General features: G+C 47.4%; 3 protein-coding genes and 1 long non-coding RNA gene across 4 annotated transcripts in view; 2 read left to right on the top strand and 2 right to left on the bottom strand.

Moving 5' to 3' along the window:
- Nucleotides 15-13,457, bottom strand: VKORC1L1 (vitamin K epoxide reductase complex subunit 1 like 1). The gene is made up of 3 exons (XM_021415992.1): nucleotides 13,198-13,457; nucleotides 4,753-4,862; nucleotides 15-4,076 (listed from the first exon to the last, which is right to left on the bottom strand). Exons 1-3 carry the CDS (start codon nucleotides 13,389-13,391, stop codon nucleotides 3,850-3,852), a joined length of 531 nt encoding a protein of 176 aa, XP_021271667.1. The 5' UTR covers nucleotides 13,392-13,457; the 3' UTR covers nucleotides 15-3,849.
- On the top strand, nucleotides 15,291-17,495 carry CHCHD2 (coiled-coil-helix-coiled-coil-helix domain containing 2). Its single transcript, XM_021415993.1, has 4 exons — nucleotides 15,291-15,460; nucleotides 15,942-16,167; nucleotides 16,746-16,902; nucleotides 17,255-17,495. Exons 1-4 carry the CDS (start codon nucleotides 15,411-15,413, stop codon nucleotides 17,263-17,265), a joined length of 444 nt encoding a protein of 147 aa, XP_021271668.1. The 5' UTR covers nucleotides 15,291-15,410; the 3' UTR covers nucleotides 17,266-17,495.
- LOC110407848 lies at nucleotides 15,673-18,341 on the bottom strand. The gene is made up of 3 exons (XR_002444056.1): nucleotides 18,200-18,341; nucleotides 18,046-18,123; nucleotides 15,673-15,752 (listed from the first exon to the last, which is right to left on the bottom strand). It is a non-coding gene; the product is annotated as an uncharacterized LOC110407848 (long non-coding RNA).
- Nucleotides 18,428-18,599, top strand: part of PHKG1 (phosphorylase kinase catalytic subunit gamma 1) — a 5,168-nt gene continuing 4,996 nt past the window's right edge. Inside the window, exon 1 of the mRNA XM_021415984.1 lies at nucleotides 18,428-18,541. The gene's annotated coding sequence lies outside the window, so the exon portion shown is untranslated. The remainder of the gene's footprint in view (nucleotides 18,542-18,599) is intronic.

Here is an 18,599-nt window from a genome sequence, read left to right as displayed (position 1 = left end):
TGCAGCAAGACATCCACAGGTAATTTCTACATTTATTTTTTTTCTTTATACCAAAAAGTTATGTGCAACAAATAGAATTCGTACATATTTACATTGTTTTACCTGTTAGCAAAATCTTATCCTAAGCCTGCAACAGAGAATCTCTCAACCTATATATTGATAAACGGAACATCTGCCCAATGCCTCCATTTAAAGGGGTGTTTAGTTTGGAGTTTAAAGCACTGGTGATAAATAGTTGATGGAACACACTATACAGAACACACACCTAATACTTAGGCCATGCTTAATACGGTTTTATGGTAACAAATACTTCATCTTTTCTGGACCAGTTTTGTCTAGATTGTGTTTAAACAACATTGGCAGATCTGAAGTTATTAGATCTCTCCTTAACTCTAACCCATATAAATTAGGAGACCCAAGTGCTGCCCAAAGCACCTCGCCAATCTTCCTGAACCATCAACAGACTGTACAGCAGAAGACGAACGTGTGCTACAGGATGCTGAAATCTCCTGATAAGGGAGACTCGCTGCCACTTCAGATAGTGTAGGTGGTAGGGAATGTTTTGTTGGCCTTCCTTAGCATCACGAATGCTTTACAGTAAGAAAGCTCCAAGAACACTCATTTCCTAAACAAGACTTGAATGCTTCATTGGCCTTAAGAGTTTCAAGTACCTTACAGTAAGAGGATTTCGGGAATGTTTACTTCCTAAACAGCTTTTGGGATGAAGTTGTTCTTCCTTGAATCAAGCCCTCCCTGCACGGCTTCTGAGAGCCAGGGAGGGCTGGGGGGAGCAGCCCGAATTCAGAACCACTGCATCTGAAGATTGCTTCCCCCCTCCATTCTCACCGGTGTTGAAACCACAACCAGGATCTGGGTAATGACACCGTCTCCCCTCATCCCTCTGCCAGACCAAGTATTATTAACGAGCGTTTACGCGTACTGTCGTATCCTCAGAATTTCCCTTGTTTTGTAAATGGCAAATTCGTGTCAGTCGTGTCTTTGCCATGACACTTGTTCTGGCCGAGGGAGGCAGGCAGGGGAACAGTTGCATGAAGCACTCCTCTGATTTCTATCACATTCCTAATCGCAATCCGAGCCATTTTACTGGAAGAAATGTGCTGTTTCTATCATTGGTAGCAGTGAGGAAAAAGACAAAGATCTGGATGCAAAAAGGTCCAAATTTCTACTGCTAATATCAACTCTGCCCTTTATTCAGGCCAACTGCATTTCTGAAGCACAAGAGAGAAAGCAGAAGAGTTAGGGCCATTTCTAGCAAATCACTTCCAGTAAAAGGTAACTGCAAGAAAAGCACACGAGACAAAAGAGTTCACAATTAGGATCAGATCTGCAAGATCGTGCACGAAGTACAGCAGCAAGTTCTTCCAGAGACCAAGCAGATTTCCCATTGGAGCCCGATGTGCACACAGACACGACTGCTGAAAATCTGGCCCTAAACAATTTTACTAAACAAACTGAACTAACAGACTATGCCCACACAGACAAGCACCAGACACAGTGAGTTAGTCAACACCCATACTTTCTGTTGATGGGGCTTTTTTCCTTTTTTTTATTTGTTGGGTGTGCATTACACCCCGAAATTGGACCAAGTAATCATTGATTACACTTGTCTCTGTCGCTGCTTGCTCTGAGCTATCAGTGCTGCATTGAACCATTTCAGGCAGCACATGTGCACCTCTTCCTTCAATGAAAAGATGCTTCAGTGTGGATCACAGGAATGCACCGAAATCAGTCTACACAACACACGCACCAGGGATACTGGTGACACTGCCTCGAGGCTTCTAAGTGAACACAGCAAAGCCCTGAGGGACCAGTTCAGCATCATTCATTCCCCTCATGTCAGAGTTCAAGGCATTGGAGAGACAGAACTAAACATCAAGACAAGCTTTAACTGTACTCTGGTCAATACAAAATGCATTTAATGAATTGTCTAAAACCGTTAGACAAGAGGGACAAGTAATTTAGTGTTACATGCAACAGATGTTACTCATACCACAGAACTCTATACATAAAAGCAGTTTCCACCTACATCCTTGATACAAACCAGAAAATTACTTCAGTAGCAAATACTATTTTGTGAATCCAACCTAACATTTCTATTTTCTCTACTGAATACTGTATGTTTCACAGTCAAGTTCATCCTCAGCAACTTAGTGTTTGTAATCCACTTAGCCATACAACATAAGTGTCTTTCTGACATTCATGTTTAAGAAACAATCCTAAGATTAGTAAAACTAATTCTTTAAATAAACAGGTACGCAGCTGGAATTCTTTGTATTTAGAAGCTGACAAGGGCAAGAAGCAGCACAGCACCAATTACAGAACGTAGCTGAATATTCTGGTGTCACAGAGTTCCAAACACAAGCATTTCACTTTTCCAAATGACGTCACTGACTTCCTATCACATTGGTTTAATATTGCTACCACTTCTCAGTCTAAAAACTAAAATAGGTTTCTTAATACTTCTCTGTGTCCAGCAAATTTGCTGGGGCTTTTGTTTGTTCACTTTTAAAGCAAGGACACTTCTGTCTGCCAAGTTCAACACTAAGTATTTGGTTTAAGATTTTAAGACAGAAGGCACTTTTAACATTCAGCTTCAGAATACTGTGAGCAGAAACAGCATTACAATTTTGTTCCTTTGTTTAAATCCGCAGTTTAATTTTTTTTCTAATTAGTTATTAGAAAGAGCAATGATAGCGCTGTATCAGATTTCAATTTCAGGAGCACATTCACTTACTTATCCCACGAAACAGACTGCCCTTCCAAAGGACTTCGTGCGTGTCAGGCCTAAAGTTCAGTTCCCAATATAGCGCAAACCAAAGATCCCGACAAAGATCAATTCAGTATCTGCTTATTCGGTGCACTACTTGGTTATCCCGCTCAGTCAGTGGTTTCCACTGCAGATTGCAATCCTGTACTGCAGCATTCATAGAACATCAAACGTTAGTAACACCGGCTGTCTGACCGCAATTGAAAATGAAACAGCACCGCGTGGAACAAGAGCGCTCTTTGATACACCAAGAGCCCGCGCTGGATGTCACATCCTGGTGGTAACTTCCTATCGACCACACTGAGCTATTTTCATTCTGTACAGACATGAAGGATATTGTGGTTTAATGAACGTACTTCAGGTTTCAGCTTTAATTCCATTTTCGATAGGAAACAAGAGAAATGGAACAAAACCCAACCGTCATTTCTGGGAGAGCACCAGCAGTGAGCGCCCCAGCACGGAGCTCTCTTCCACCACGTCAGCTGCCTGTTAGCTGAGCACTCCGAAAGCTCCTAGGCTAACAAAACTGATTGTGCAGTGAGTTCTCCAGGGATGAAACCAAGATTTCTAATTTTATTTACAGTATAAGTCCTAGTCAAATCTAAGTCCATCAGCTAAAAAAAAAAAAAAAAAGAATGTAATACACAGACTGTAAACATGGCAACATTAAATATCATAATGCTATTCTAGAATATTTAATGTCATGATCACATCTCGTTATACCTGAATTTATATACAGGATATTTTATAGCAAGTGTTACCCACTTTACAAGTGGAGGGGGAGGAGAGAGTCTAGGTTTTGCTGTGGCTAGAACTCCTTCAAAGTAAAGTTAAAGCTTGTCTTTGATTGCTTTACAGCTTTCTTTCACAACCACATTTAAATTGAAGATTAGCACAACAACAACAACAAAAAAATTATCTAGGGCCCCTTCCAATTTATAATTAAAAATTCAGTTATGGATCTCAGGGAAAGCGTCTGATATGGAGAATAAAAAATTACTGCAAAATAAACTTAATGGAAGTTGGGTCTTCAGACTGTCAGTCACAAGTTCGAACAGGCGCTATTCCTGTTTGGGTTGGAGCTGCCGTTTCCAGGCCTCGTTCAAATAAACTAGTCGTTTGTAGTTGATGATAAAGAGAATGAAGTTCAGCAAATATGTGATGACGCAGACAATGCAAAATTCCTTCAGCACGAAGTACAGAATGTATGCCAAGTACAAAGACCCTACTACAGACACTATGGAGGATGTCATGAGGATTAGAGCTGCTACTGCACTGGCTGTCATACCTGCAACAAGAGAGAAAGAGTTACTGCTGCTGCTCTCCTTCCACCTCACACACAGCACAAAGCCCAGGCACTCCAGCTCCAACTCAAGGCTGTTCAGCAAGTTTGCATTACGTAGATGTCGGTTTAATATACCATGAGTTCAAGATGCTGACAAATCACTACGGGGAGAGGGCTTCTAGGTTCTGTACAACATACTTCTTATCAAAGGATTGTTGTATTTAGCATCTTCCATATTCCTGAATTATAGGAAAATTTAAGGTTGGTCAAGTTACAGCCACCCACATGACCAGCTGTAGCACGCCGCAGTTACAAAGCCATGCACACGCTGTTCCAACGCATGCACTTTTTTGCACGCTGCCCATATTACTGCTGCAAAACTTTTAAATTCCAGTTCTGTTCTCTCTCTTTTCTACCCTTGCAATCCAATGCTAAGCACATTTAAGTGAAAACACCAGAGCAACAGCTGCCTTGATGCTTTACGTTGTTAACAGCATAGCAGGAGAAAATAAGATTGCTCTTGTTAGCATCTGGGCTTTTAAGCCCTTTGCATAGATGTAGCATTAGACTGCTGAAAAGAAATCACTTGCATTTTATCTGGTCTCTTGCAGACTGTGCAATGCATAAGATGTTCCTCTTATCACCACAGACCTGTTATACAAACTGAATTCATACTTACCAAGTAGCATTTGTAGTATATAAAACACGAGTCCAAAAACACTGTTGGACTGATTTATTGCACTGTCCTTTCCAAAGATGGAACCCAACAGACCGAATCCTCGACCCCATCTGTAAAACAATGAAACTTATTAATTTGTATACGGGCACCTGTTGCTTTACATCAGTATTTTCAACTCATCACTGCTGGGGGGGAAAAAAAGAAATAAGTAGTTACACGTACTCCAACATGACCCGGTGTCCCATACGAAGATCAGGGCACCTCCAGGCAGCATGCAGCTTGCAATAGGCTGTGCTCCAGGTACAACTTTATCCCACATACCGCTGATGAAAGTTATTTGATACACCGAGAGCTACGAAACTCACACAGCTGCAGCTTCACCAAACACCAGGTCTGCTTCCTCGGGCTGTAATTCAAAGCTCATTTACCAGTGAAATACTTTTTTCCTCCAGCAATATTTTCGCAGCTTGCTCCGCTACAAGAATCAGATGGACGCTCACTAAGTCTGCATGAAAATGGCAGCACTCAGGAACTAACCTCGTGTGCTACGTGTGTGCCAACAGAAGGGCAGTTTCTGCATCAAGACACAGCAAAGTTTGCTCTCTGCACACCATGACACTGCTGGTGCAGTTCCACACACCTGACACCAGTGAAAGGCTACCACCACAACAGCTTCCTACATGAGAAAGGTGCCACGAGAAACACAACTTTACACCACCTCCAACATACTGCATCACTTCACAGCCATTTGTGCAATGTTTTTGAAGCTGGATCACATTTATCATTTTAATTCAAGCTTAGCACCTGCCTGCAATGAACTATTATACCCAAGTCCTGCGTACTTCTTTCCAAGAAACTGAGCGGAGAATTATGCACCGATTCCTAGAAGTGTGCTTACTGCACACATGGAAAAAAGGAAAAAGGAAAACCACCCAACTTTTGGTCTCGAGTCTTGTATGTGACTGAAGTGAGACCTATGCATCAATTTAAAGCTCCAACCCAGTATAGAACAGACTAAAGATCCTGATCCTATGGTTATTCTGCAAGTCAATAAATTGTTGCTAATGGAAAGATAATGAGTTCAAGCCCTCCGCAACAGCCAGTGTCCCCAGACGATCTGTCCAGAGCCACAAGAAGGTTGCAGTGTGGTGAAAGCTTTTACCGCATGCACAAATTCATTCAGGACCTCATTGGCCTTGTGGCAGCTTTAAGGATATCATGTATTGAATTTCAGTCCACGGAGTTCAGCTCCAATCTCATCCCACACGACTTCAGGTGGCTGAGACGCCCGCAGCTTAAGACACAAAGCACCTTTTCAGCTTGATGAGGTTTAAATTGTGAGGAAGTGTTGCCTAATTTTTCTACTGAAGAGGCTCAATCATCCCCTAACTCCTGCACTGAGCTCCTAAAACCTGCCAGAATCCACAATGAACCACGTCAGTTTGCAAGCAGTTGGAGCAGAGATGATAAAACCTTTCTTCTCGTACCTAAATCACAGACACCTGAGTTACATGTGACAACTGACAGCCTAAAAACACACAGCAAACATAACCCAAAGACAGAGTGCATTCTTCACAGGGGAAGAAAAGGAATAAAACATCAGTAAAAACTTAACGAAGGACAAAGGTTGCAAATTGCTCAAAGTTCTCTGGGGAACTCATCTTTTTTTTTTTTTTTATTGGAGTGAAATGCAGTGCATTAATTGCAGTTTGCACAGCAAGCTGAAACCACAGATGAACATCGGTGACTTCCTCCTGGCACTGCCTGCTGCTGCCCCAGCCCTGCAGCAGCCAAGGGCTCCCCTGGGGAAACAGCGCTGAAATCCGCCTGTGTGATTCACAGCAATACCATGAGCACACATGGCAAGCCTGCTTTTGCCACACCCAAGTTTCATTGCTGTTAAACAGAAAAACAAACCGCACACCAATCTGAAGCGACCTCAAGGAAGTCCTGAGATAGATCTTTAGGACGTCTAGATCCTAGATCCATACATCTCACTGTATGCTGCAGCTAACTCCGGTTGCCACTCCATTCAAGACAGCCTGCTTCACGTCTCATTTGCAGTTACAACTTTGAAAGCTCTTAAAAAGAAAAAAAAGTCATGCCCTCAAAAAGATCCTCAGTTTTTTGGAACGCGGATCCAAGAAATCCAAGACAAACTCATGCTCGTGTGGCTTCCCAACATCTAAAACTGAATACAGCAGTGATTTTTATGCACAATATACATTTATTCTATGAAAAGTCTTGAAAATCATAAACCCCACTCTAAACAGTGCCCCTTCTGGTTTCTGGCATTGAGTAGAGCTCAGAAGCACTGCACTGTTTGGAAGTTTAAAGCTTATGCACTTGACACGTCTCGTCTTCCTCTGCTGGAACTGAGTTCATCTTGACCCAGTAGTGACGTATCACCATTCAATCAGGCACTGTTAAATCATTACCTCTTTTGCACAATTATGAACATCCTCTGCATTCCAGAACAGGAAATTACGGGAGTGCACTTCTACACTAAAGATTTCATTGTAGTTTAGCAGACAAACCACTGGCAGAAAGGCCATGAGAACTGCACACAGTACACCGCTATCTCAGTCACCTTAAAGGACAGGCAACCAACCCCCATGATTTACAAGACAAAAGCTCAAAAAGTTATCAGTTCTAGCTCAAAGAGAGTCAGAATTCCAAGCTTGCTGAACGCAGTGAGCCAAAAGAACAAAAAGCAGACATTTAGCCAGGAGCCAGGTTGTCACCTCACCCAGTTTCTGTAGGAAACACTGGGCAGTTATTGCAAGCCAAGCCCCCCACTTCTGGGGGTTACTGGTGGGAGATCATCCTCCAGGATGCTCCTCACGACCTCCATTATCCATAGCTCATAAACCAGCCAAAGAAAGTTCTGTTTAGTTTCAGTGGCGTCCACACCCTGAGCAGCCATTCCGAATGTACCCGACCCATTCTGAGCGCATCCCTCTGACCCCTGGAATGTCCATCCCCAAATCACCTCAGTATCACCTGGCAGTCCCTAGCTCTCGTGTCAGGAGAAGAAGCAAGTGCTGTCTGTTCATGCTGCCATGACAATAACCAGCCTAGGTCAGGTGAAGCCCGGGTGGCTCCTACACCACCTCCGTGTCATCAGAGCAGCAGGTGCCCAGGACAGGGCACACACACTCCCCCAGCTGAAATTCTCCCAGATGTTCTCTTGAAAACACCATCACACCTTTAGGGGACCAGGTTATCAAATGGCATGAATGAGTGAAAACCTGAGAACATGGAGATCTGTGCAGCAGTAGGTTTTCCCAGCACTTCTCAATGTTTAGGTCAGCTGCAATGAGAAGGGCAAACAGTAATGAACAAACCAATGATGTTTTCAGACAACTTTAAGCAAAAGGACCCCAATTCTGTTTTTTGGCTAGTACTACCTTATTTAAATCCAGTCATTCCAGGATTGTTTTTCCATCCTATACACACTATTTAGCTGTCAACATCAAACACCATTCAGACATCTGTAATCCTGCGGAAACAATTCATATAATTCACTTACAAAAAATATAATCCTATACTTCACAAGCGATAGGTTCACTTCCTTAAATGCCATCTGACCTCTGGGATAAGTGACAGCAGGGAATGAAAGCTCCCACGAGGGGAGCAGAGCTGCCCTGTGCTCACATCTCGCCTTCAGCCAAAAGCTGATGTAAAGGTCAAAGGACATGGAGCATTTTAACACTGAGCAATGGCAGGAAACTCTGGTTGCAGCTTCTTTACAGCTTCTCTAGAGGATTTTGGGTTAAGCCTTGTTCACGGTTACAAGGTCATTTAGGCCACTCTAATAGTTTTAACAAATTAAGTAAAAGCCTCCAATTAAAAGCCACAAGTAAGGAGATTACAAATCCCTATCTGTAAGCTTGCCAAGAGCGCTCCAAAATCTTGACACTTCGTTTCACGTTTAAATCTACCAGCACCATTTAGCACAAGCAGCTCAGACTTTGCTCCATCCATCCTTCAGCTCCACATCACACAGACAACCAGCATCAGACGAGCCAAGCCCCAAGCAGGTGGTGCTTATCTACGTGCTAGCAGTCTCCACGGAAGCTCTGCTTATTCACATTACAAGCCAACACAGCAACACGTGCCTTCTGCGTAACCTCTTTTATTTACCCGCCACCAACGAGGCCCAGATTTGAACGACGGGCGCTTTGTTTAATGGCATCAGACAAAACTATTTTCATCTGTGTCGCAAATTCCAGTCAAGCCAGAAATAATGTATTTGAAAAGCTATATTCTGAGCAGTAGAGCTCGGATGGCTGTAAGGTTGGGAAGAGGACAAACACAGCTGGGGTAGTGGCATGCTTCACAGATGGGTCTCCGCCACCACGCATTACATCAATGTGAAGTCATCACTCCTCCACTAAAACGTGAGACAAAATTCACTCAAACCATCCGTTTCTGTGGCTCTGGACGAAGCTGGCTTTCTGCAGGAGTTCCTGCAGCACCTCCCCAGCACACAGGAAGCCCTGCAGCCCTTCTCTGCTCGTGTCCTCCAGCCTTGCCCAGTGGAATCCAGTATGCGCCAGCCCCCATGGAGCCCTGTTTCCACACATCGCCCTTCAGCAGTTCAACCAAGTTTTATCTTTTTCCTATACAGAACCAAAGATGCCTAACAAAAACAACGATGGGGCTCAGATTAAAGAAATTACTGACCAGCAAAGACTTGCAAAACCACAAGAAGGGACCAGGAGCGACCAGACAACGCACAACACTACCAGTACCATCTCTGACCGCAGTCACTAACAACTGCAGCTCTCAACCTCAAACATACTGGGACATCTGCCTGGAGGTACAGCAACAGAAAGGTGCTGGGACACCGGGAACTTGCACTAAAAGGAAAGATGCAGCAGTGCAGTTGGACTCGGGCATCACAGCACTGAAGTGCTGCGTCACAAGATGACAAAGTTAGCACGAAGTTCTGAACAGGGAACCCCTGAAATGGCATCTATCCAAGGAAGAAGAGATGAACAAAGATTCTTAAAATCCTGTTTGGACTCCAAGATTTCTTTAGTAAGTTGGCTAAAGGTGTTAGTGTAGACAAATAGCTGGTTGAAAGCTACACGTGCTGCTGGAGATACACAGTGACATATCATTGGTCATTCATGCCAGTCATCCTAAGGCTGTATTAAAGCTGTTACTGCATTAACATATTCTGGGCTGCAACACTTCTTTCAATAAGAGCCATCCACTAACCTGCTCTGCCCTGCAGGCACCTTGAATTAATGAAGAGAAAGCAGAAGCATGCCACAGGACCCCAATCTCCCATGGCACACAAAAGAACAAAGCACGGAGCCCAGCATCTTTGCATTACTACTTAAACACTGTGTTTCTTTTCAAGCCCTACCACCATCCGTATGACTTGTAACTCATCTATTAGTTTAATTTCCTCTGTGAAACCATTATGCCAGTAAAAAGGAAAAGATTTGTCGGGAGCTCCTACCAGCCAGTTTCATTATATGTAAAGCCATTCTTGCCACTTCATTTTTCTCAAACACAAGAGAGCAATTCACTTAAAACATCCACAGCAACTGCCAAATGAAAGCATTTCTATTTCCCTATGTCTTATCTCCACTTGGATAATGGCAGTGACCACTATACAGTCCGCAGCTGTTTTTCTTTCCAAACCATCTTGTGAACTTTCCCCGTGATAAAAGCCTGAGACACGCTGACCATTAGCATTCAGAATAATAAGGGATACTGGGAAGCTCTCTCTCCACTATAATCTTCTGCATGAGTCAGTCTCTGATAGAAGATTTCCCATGCTCCTCCCTCTGCATGCTGGTAATCTTCACATCTTTCCTCATTCTCCTGCCAATACCAGATTTGGCTCAGAAGCAAGAGTTGGGAATCAAAACAGCTTATTAGTGGAAAAAACCCTCCCCAAAGACCAGAATCGAGTTCCAAAATAACTGAGCTCAAAGAAAAATACGCTAATATGTTCCAATCATTCTATACAATTAATATTAACACCAATACCATGACTGTGCTTTTTCGAGTTCCATCCTCTGCTGGAATCATCACTGGAAACGTGAAGATTTTGACCTTCCAAGTCCCGTTACTTCCATTAGCAAACCTGGCTTAAGTCACACAACTGAACAAAGCCTCTGGAAGCTGGTGCAGGGTACGGGTTTGCCACCCATTTAACTCTGCAGAAACAAATCACAGTGACAAATTACATGACCAGCTGCGCAACTGTCAGTGTGAGAGCTTAATGAAAAAGGAAGAGCTGAAAGTTATGCACTGCATACAAAGAAGCTGGAACACTGAATCTGAAATTCTATTATCCAGGTGAAGTCTCAGCTGCAGTTTGAAGCTCCTTCTAGAAATGAAGTTTCTTTGAAACTTCAGTGATGCGTGGCAGCAACGAGAGGCATTACATTGGAGGGGGAGAGGAGAACAACTGATGGGTGGGATGCTGTGGCAACACAGAAAATAAGATTAATTTCTTCCACTGTTATTCTTCCTTCAAAGGTTAATAGCTTGCCCTCTTGTCTTGATTTTAAAGGAATATTCCTTTTTTGTCTGTGGCCCGTACACTGCTGAAAGCACATTCCTCTCCAAATATGGTTTGACTGCACAGAACTCGCATGCTCCTTTTCCACAAACTCTTTTTACCACCTGCTTCAATTACCACGAGCTACCCTGACATTTGCAATACTTCAGTCGTTAAGCAGGATTCTCCTAGCAACTGCTAGGGAGATTTCTAGTGAGATCTCAGTTGATTTTATCCCCAAACACTCATGTTATTATTTAAAACTCCTGCAGTAAAGTGCTGACAGGTCTTACCACGGCACACACAACATTTCTGCTGCAGCATTACTAACGAATGCTATAATTACCCGGCATTATCCTCTAATTGTATCCTTAGATATTTCTAATTATAACCATTTTGCTTTTTCAAAGCGCTTGGTAAACATATTAAAACTGTTGTTTGAAATTCCCCATCTCAAGAGCCCTCCTTACAACAACAGCAGTCACTGAAGGACCAGTACCAGAACAGACCACAACAGAGGCTGCTCGGGCACTGAAATCCCCATTATTCTCTTTTCACCTCTACAGTGGTGGTAAATTACTGACAATACTCACAGGGTTTAACCTCAGCAACCCGTGCACAATGTTAATTTACAAGTTTAAGTTATCTGGGAAACGTTTTGAAGTCCTCTTTCTGTCTGGATTGAAATCTCTTGTGTCGGGACACCACTCAAGCAGTGCCACAAACCAGCACCTTCACAAACTAAACGTTATCCAACGACAGACTGAGAAGCCAAGGTAAAGCCCTTGCTCAGTCACAGGACTCTCCTTTGACACTGCAGATACACATCTCTCTGTAACTTAACACGCTGGCACCTCGGGCACCACAGAAGTGATTTTAGCAGTAGGATTTCTACATATGCTTCATCTAAAGAAATCAACCAGTTTCCACCTCGACAGGTGATGGGCATATTGTCACCCGTGGCTTTGTTACGGCAATATCTTTGCAAGGAAGACGCCAACTGAGAAGGAAATACAAACAAACAAACACCTACAAAACACTCAAGGACTCATTCAACCGAAGGCGCAATTCCAAAAAAAAAAAGTAAAAAGAGAGGTGTTTAATACACCAATTTGCTGAAGAACCCGAAATATCCCATTCTCAGCTGCTCACCCATGCATATGCTTGCAAACGTCTTTGTATACACACAGGCATATGCACGGTTTGCAGAGCTCTGCACAAATCACCTTGTTTCTTCAGCAGAAATACATGAGAGTACAGGTGAGCTTGTAAGCCAAACGGCACCTGTACTTCCTGCAGCACACTGCCAACCAGTAGGACGGGTAACTGTACAGCAGGCTGAGTCTTTGCACTGTTACTGGCCTTTAGAAAACAACTGCCGCGTTAATTACTAACAGGAAGCCTATAAAATAAGCCAAGATTGGAGCAGGGCTTTTGCTGCTGTGGCAAACCTTTCCTGAATGAAGCCCTTCCCATGCATCACAGAGACACTTATGCGCTCCCGGACAACACCATAATGAACAAGCAATTCTGATTCCCTGTTAAAACCACCCGACCAACCACCTGCATTGTACGCGGTTACGTGGGCCCCAGCCCGCCCCACACCCACAGCACCGTGACAGCCGGTAGCGCTGCCCTGCTGCCTCACCTGCGGCCCCCGCTGCTCCCGAAACAAACAGCTCCGGGCGAGGCCTGGGAACGGGCAGCCCAGCACGAGGCCTTCCTCCTCCTTCTCCTCCTCCTCTTCGCCCTGGGCCTTCTCAGCTCGGGGCTCCGCGGGGGCCCAGCCCAGCCCCTCCCGCCTCAGCTGAGCCCGTCTCGAGGCGCAGGGCCAGGCCCCCCCCGAGCCCCCGCCCGGCCCGTTCTCCCCCCTCCCCCCTCGGTGCCGGGGGCCGCGCTCCCGCTCTCCTCCTCACCTGGAGGTGATGGCGGCGGAGCAGCGAACCCGCTCGCTGAGGTCGCACAAGGCCTGGTAGTGGAGATCGCGGCCCTTCTCCCGCTCCAGGTGGCAGGCGTAGAGGGACAGCAGGATGCCGGCCGCGCACACGGCGGAGCGGGCCACCCGCTCCCAGCGCGGCACCGACACTCGCAGCAGGACGGGCGCCGCCATCTTACCCCCTCCCTCCGCCTCAGCCCGCGACGCGCGCCCGGCGCCCACCGGCCGCGCACGCGCGCCCTCACCCCATTGGCTCTCCGGGAGGCCACGCCCCCCTTCTGGCCGCGCCGGACGTGGCGCTCCGCGACGACGTCACGTAAGGTCGGGTGGGGGAGAGGGGGCGTGACGGAGGGCGCCGCCAGAGGGCTGGGCCCGTGGCGGGGTGGGGCGCCCCCTGCTGTCCGGAGGGGAGCACTGCGGGCCCGTCCCCGTCCGCCACTTTGGGCAGGGGAAGCCCATTTCCCCCATTTCCCCCATTTCCCTCATTTTCCTCATTTTCCTCACGGCTGTGCTGAGGCTGGCGGAGCTCAGAGCGTTCACCCTGGGAGGCACGCTTTGCGCAAGCTGGTCCGCTCGTTCTCCTTCGTTTCCCGTTTCTTTATGCTTCTCGTTAGCAGATGGAAGAGTGAGTGCGTACAAAAGCAACCTCTGCAAGTTTTCCCAAGGAAAGCAGGATGACACAACACAATGGCAGCATTCATGCCCTGAGTTCTGCCATCCGTGACAGCATTGTTCTGCCAAACAAAGCGAATTCCAAAAGAAACTCGTTGCAAAGTGACTGCAGCAAAAAGAATGAACCCTTCTGCCAACAGAAACAAAAGGAAATTGAAAACTATTAATTAAAAAGAGTTGAGAAAACATTAACAAAGAAGAGTTGTTTGAACCTTAATGGGTGTGTGAGCTACATTATACCGGAGCTGCGCTGAGCTCCGCTGCTCTCCCAGCGCTGCTGCCCCATGCTCTGAGCTGCTGGAGAGAAAGTGCCAAACCAAAGAGAATTACGTGCTGTCTGTCTGGAGTGCAGAACCCATAATGCTGCACAGGCACTCGACAAAACCCAAACCCCAGAGCTGCCAAGGTGGAGGGAGGCCAAGAAGAGGGGAAAGAGATGAGTGCAGAGATCATGTCCTCTGCAAATGCCTACAGCCTGAGCTTATGTGGATGCTGCTGCTCCGAATTGTGATGTATCGTTTAGATGCATGTCCTGTTATTTTTGACACTAACAACAACTGCTTTTCTGGTTGAATCTGTGCTTTGGATTAATGTTGCTTTATAAACTTTTACACTGCCCGTATCAGATACAGCCACTATCCCAGGCTGTATCTGTCCCCTCCCCTTATATACAAGATGTTGAAACAACCGGTTTGATGCAGCTACTGCCCTTGCACAACTGAAGATAATGTGAACAAGCCACGTTTTATGTTGTGATGCCAACTTTATAATCATAGAATCATTCGAGTTGGAAGGGACCTCTGAAGGTCATCTAGTCCAACTCCCCTGCAACGCACAGGGGCAATGAGTGATGAGGTTGCTGGGTGGCAGTCACATTTTGTGGATGTACTTGCGTACAGTACAAGAATGAGAGGCAGTTATAATGGGAAAATAAGTTGGTTTTAATTTCCCTTCCTGTTCAGCCTAATTTGAGAGTTTATTAACTCACTGGGAACAATCTCATGCAGGTTGGTAATTTGGGCTCCTTTTCGTTATTTTCTGTAGTTTAGATAATAATTTTAAAAAACCAAACAAACAAGTTGTATGCTCTATCAGGGAGCAGCTTTGGGTGCAGCAGCTTTAGATGTGGTGAACACCTGCCAAGGCAGTAAGCTCTGGGAACTGTGCTTTAACTGTATTCCTGCGGAATGACTTGTGTCTTTCTCATTACCCTTATTAAATGATTCATACTTCTCTAAAGCTCTGGTAGGGTTAAGAACTCACAAAAATAATTTGGGTTTTGTCTAAAGAATTCCCTAATCGACCCGAGTAGGACCAGGGCCTCAGCGGCCACGGCTCAGGCGGGAAGGACGCGGGGGGGGGGGGGGGGCGGCCACCTCATGCCCCGCCCCTCAGTGAAGCGGAAGTGACGTAGTGCGCACGGCGGAAGCGACGGGGAGCGCGCGGTGGGTGTCTGGTGACCTTCAGCGGCGCGGATCTCTGCGGCCACATTCTGTCCCAGTTTCTCTCCCAGCCGCCGCGATGCCGAGGGGGGGACGCAGCCGCTCGTCCCGCGTGGCGCCGCCCGCCAGGTGAGTGCCTCTGGGCCTCCTCCGTCCCACCCCTTCCTCTCGGTTTCCAACACCGCCCCTCCCCCCCCCCGCCCGAGAGCCGTGTAGGCCGCAGAGGCCTCGCAGCCATGTCGGGGTGGGTGACGTAGAAGGGACTTGGGCTCCCTAGGACTCTGGAGCGGGTTGGGCGCTTTGTGGGGATCCGCTCCCTGGTCCCTGTCACCTTAAGGCAGTATGTAAGCAGCCCCTTCCAGGTCGGTCTCGTTGCCCGTAACGTGCCTTTGGTACAGAGTGTGCAGCCTTCAGACATAATCTGTTTAAAAAAAAAAAAAAAAAAGCTGTAGACCTTCCCCTGCGCTGTGTAAATCACTCCGTGCAACACTGTGTCCTTGCCATTTGCGTGTGGGGTCACGCGAGGCGGAATTGCCAGTGTTTGTTTTCTGTGAGCTGAAGGCCTCAGCCCTTCAGAGCAAGAATGTGAGGTCTCTCCGTGTCCTCGCAGCCGGGCGCCGCAGATGAGAGCAGCACCGCCAGCCCCTGCCCCAGCGCCTGCCTCTGCTGTGGCCGCTCCTGCCCCGAAGCAGCCCGGGCTGATGGCGCAGATGGCCACGACTGCGGCGGGAGTTGCTGTGGGTTCTGCTGTGGGGCACACCATAGGCCACGCGCTTACTGGAGGATTTGGTGGAGGAAGCAGTGCTGAGGCTGCGAGGCCTGATATTACTTACCAGGTAAGGGAAGGCACGGCTGGATGCTAACTGTTGAGGTTGGGTTAACTTGGGAGAACAGGTACGCATAGGCTGAAGTAATTGCCATAGGCTTAAAAACTGCACAAGCTCTGTCTGGAAATTCTAGAGCAACTCTCTTGACTCAGTTTCCAAATTAAAGTAATTCAAAGGGTCGCATATACGTTATGTATGTGTAGTAGTGTGCACAGTTGTGTTATTTTTAAGTGCGGTACCCTTGTGATTCACAGGGGAATTCCGTGTTCCAGGTCTGATGATAAGATCTATTGCAAGATTTTTGTCCTGCAGTCACCTCTTGTGCTGCTGAGATATCAGTATGGTGCTGTTGCCTTGCTTGGATACTGTCCAGAGTCACTTAGAAGCGTGTAACCTGCACAGCTGCTCAGAATGCCTCATGTCATCACTCGAAACTTTGTACTTCAGCCCATTGGTTTCCATTTAAAAAGTCATGTGCTATGACAAAAATGCAGGGATGAAGTGCACAGAAAGCAGCACGCGGGTGGTACAGCGTCCTGGGCTGGAGCAGTTGCACAGTTGCTTACAGGAGGTGTCTGCTGTTTCAGGAACCCCAGGCTGCTCAGCCTGCCTACCAGCAGCAGCAGCAGTTTGCTCCTTGCCAGTATGAAATGAAGCAGTTCCTGGAGTGTGCGCAGAACCAGACTGACCTCAAGCTGTGTGAGGGCTTCAGCGAGGTGCTGAAGCAGTGCAGGTTTGCTAATGGTAAGCAGGCAGTGGTACCAGCCAACTGCTCTGATGTGGGAGGACAAGAAACTGCCAAACACGGGTGTTTGGACTGCTGAAGTCTTCACGTCCTGCCAGCAAATACTGGGGGGAGAGAGGGAATGCCTTAGCCTGTGTCTGCCTTATAGCAGGGGTTGAAAGAATGGTTTGGGTTGGAAGGGGCCCTTAAAGGCCATCTGGTCCCACTCCCTGCAATGCACAGGGACACCCACAGCCCCACCAGGTGCTCAGACCCCTCCAGCCTGACCCTGGCTGTCTGCCGGGATGGGCAGTACCCCCCCTCCAGGTCTAAAACTTCATGTGATTAACTTCGTAACTTCTTACCTTACAGGTTTAGCTTAAGCCTCCGGAACAAGGTTGCTGAAGACCACCTTACAAGAACTGACCTGTGAATGAAAAAGCTTTGCTAATAGTCTAAAGCTGTCTGATATCTTAGTTTCGTGTAGTCACACTGTTGTCCTTGTGGCTTCATTTCTGCCATAGCCTCTACAGCTGTGATACAACTGCAAACTAATTGAGCACAAAATGGGAAAAAAAAGATCAATAAAGTGGAATGAGTTGATTGGGGCTAACTGTTTTGGTTTTTTTTATTACTGTGTTGAATGTGAGCGATGTGTGCAAATAAACTTCTCTGTAGAGGTACCTTGCTCTAGTGGGTTTTGGACTGCTGGGTGAGTTGAGTTTTGGGGGTGAGCAGGCACAGCCTGTGTGCCAGGCGTGCTGGCAGGAAGGATGCCTGAAGGGCTGGAGCTGCAGGATGCCAAGAACACCCTTCTGCTCAGGGGCTGGTGTTTGACATCTGGAGCATTTGAGCCCCAGAGGCAACTCCTGCTGATTGCAGCGTGGGGTGAGGAGGGAGCTTATGGCTGACTTGGCCATGCCCAGTGTGCAGCAGGTCAGCCCGCATCTGACCATAGTTCTGACTACAGCCTCTGTATTCAGGTTCGAGAGGCTGAGGAAATACCACCCCTCTACTTGAAGAAAACGTGTGGAGCATCATGAGCAAGCCTGCCCAATACCGAGCAGCTGCACGCTGCTAAGAGAAAATGGCTGAAGCACCGTCTTACGTGGGACTTGTAGCCCGCAGTGACATAATTCTTCTGAAAAGTACCTCAAAAATACCTGTTTGTTGTTGTTTCCCGAGCTGCTGTTGTGCGTCCCACCTGTTCCTTACGGCCTCACATCTCCGTTCCGCGTTTCCTGGAAGCGAACGGATAAAATTAGAGCTCGGAGCCGGGCGGGGCCGTCCCGCACGGAGGGACAGGGGCATTAATACCAATTCCCGGCGGCTCAGGAGGAGCCGCGCTAAGAGCGCAGCCCGGAGTCGCTGCGCTTGTCAGCAAAGCGGTGAAAAGAAGACAAGCGGCCCCTCCTCCCCCCTGGCTCAGCAGGCACGGCTGGAAGGCCGCGCTCCGCTCCCGGCCGGGGAAACCCACTCCTCGCGGCACCCGGCGCGGCCCCGCGCGTTATTTTCGGCCCGGCCCTCAGCCGCTCCGCCCCCTCCTCCCGCTGCTCCTCCCGCCCCGCTCCGCTTCCGGCCCCGAGCGGGCTCCGCGGGCGGATGGCGCACGGCTGAGGCGGCGACGCTGCGGAATCTGAGGGGAGCTGAGGCCGGGAGGTAAGAACGGGCGGTGAGGCCCGGACCCCTCGTCCCGCAGCTCCCCCTCCCCCCCCCC

This window comes from Numida meleagris, chromosome 18 (assembly GCF_002078875.1).
Source record: "Numida meleagris isolate 19003 breed g44 Domestic line chromosome 18, NumMel1.0, whole genome shotgun sequence".
NCBI classification, from domain to species: domain Eukaryota; kingdom Metazoa; phylum Chordata; class Aves; order Galliformes; family Numididae; genus Numida; species Numida meleagris.
This window is presented reverse-complemented; position numbering and strand designations above follow the sequence as displayed.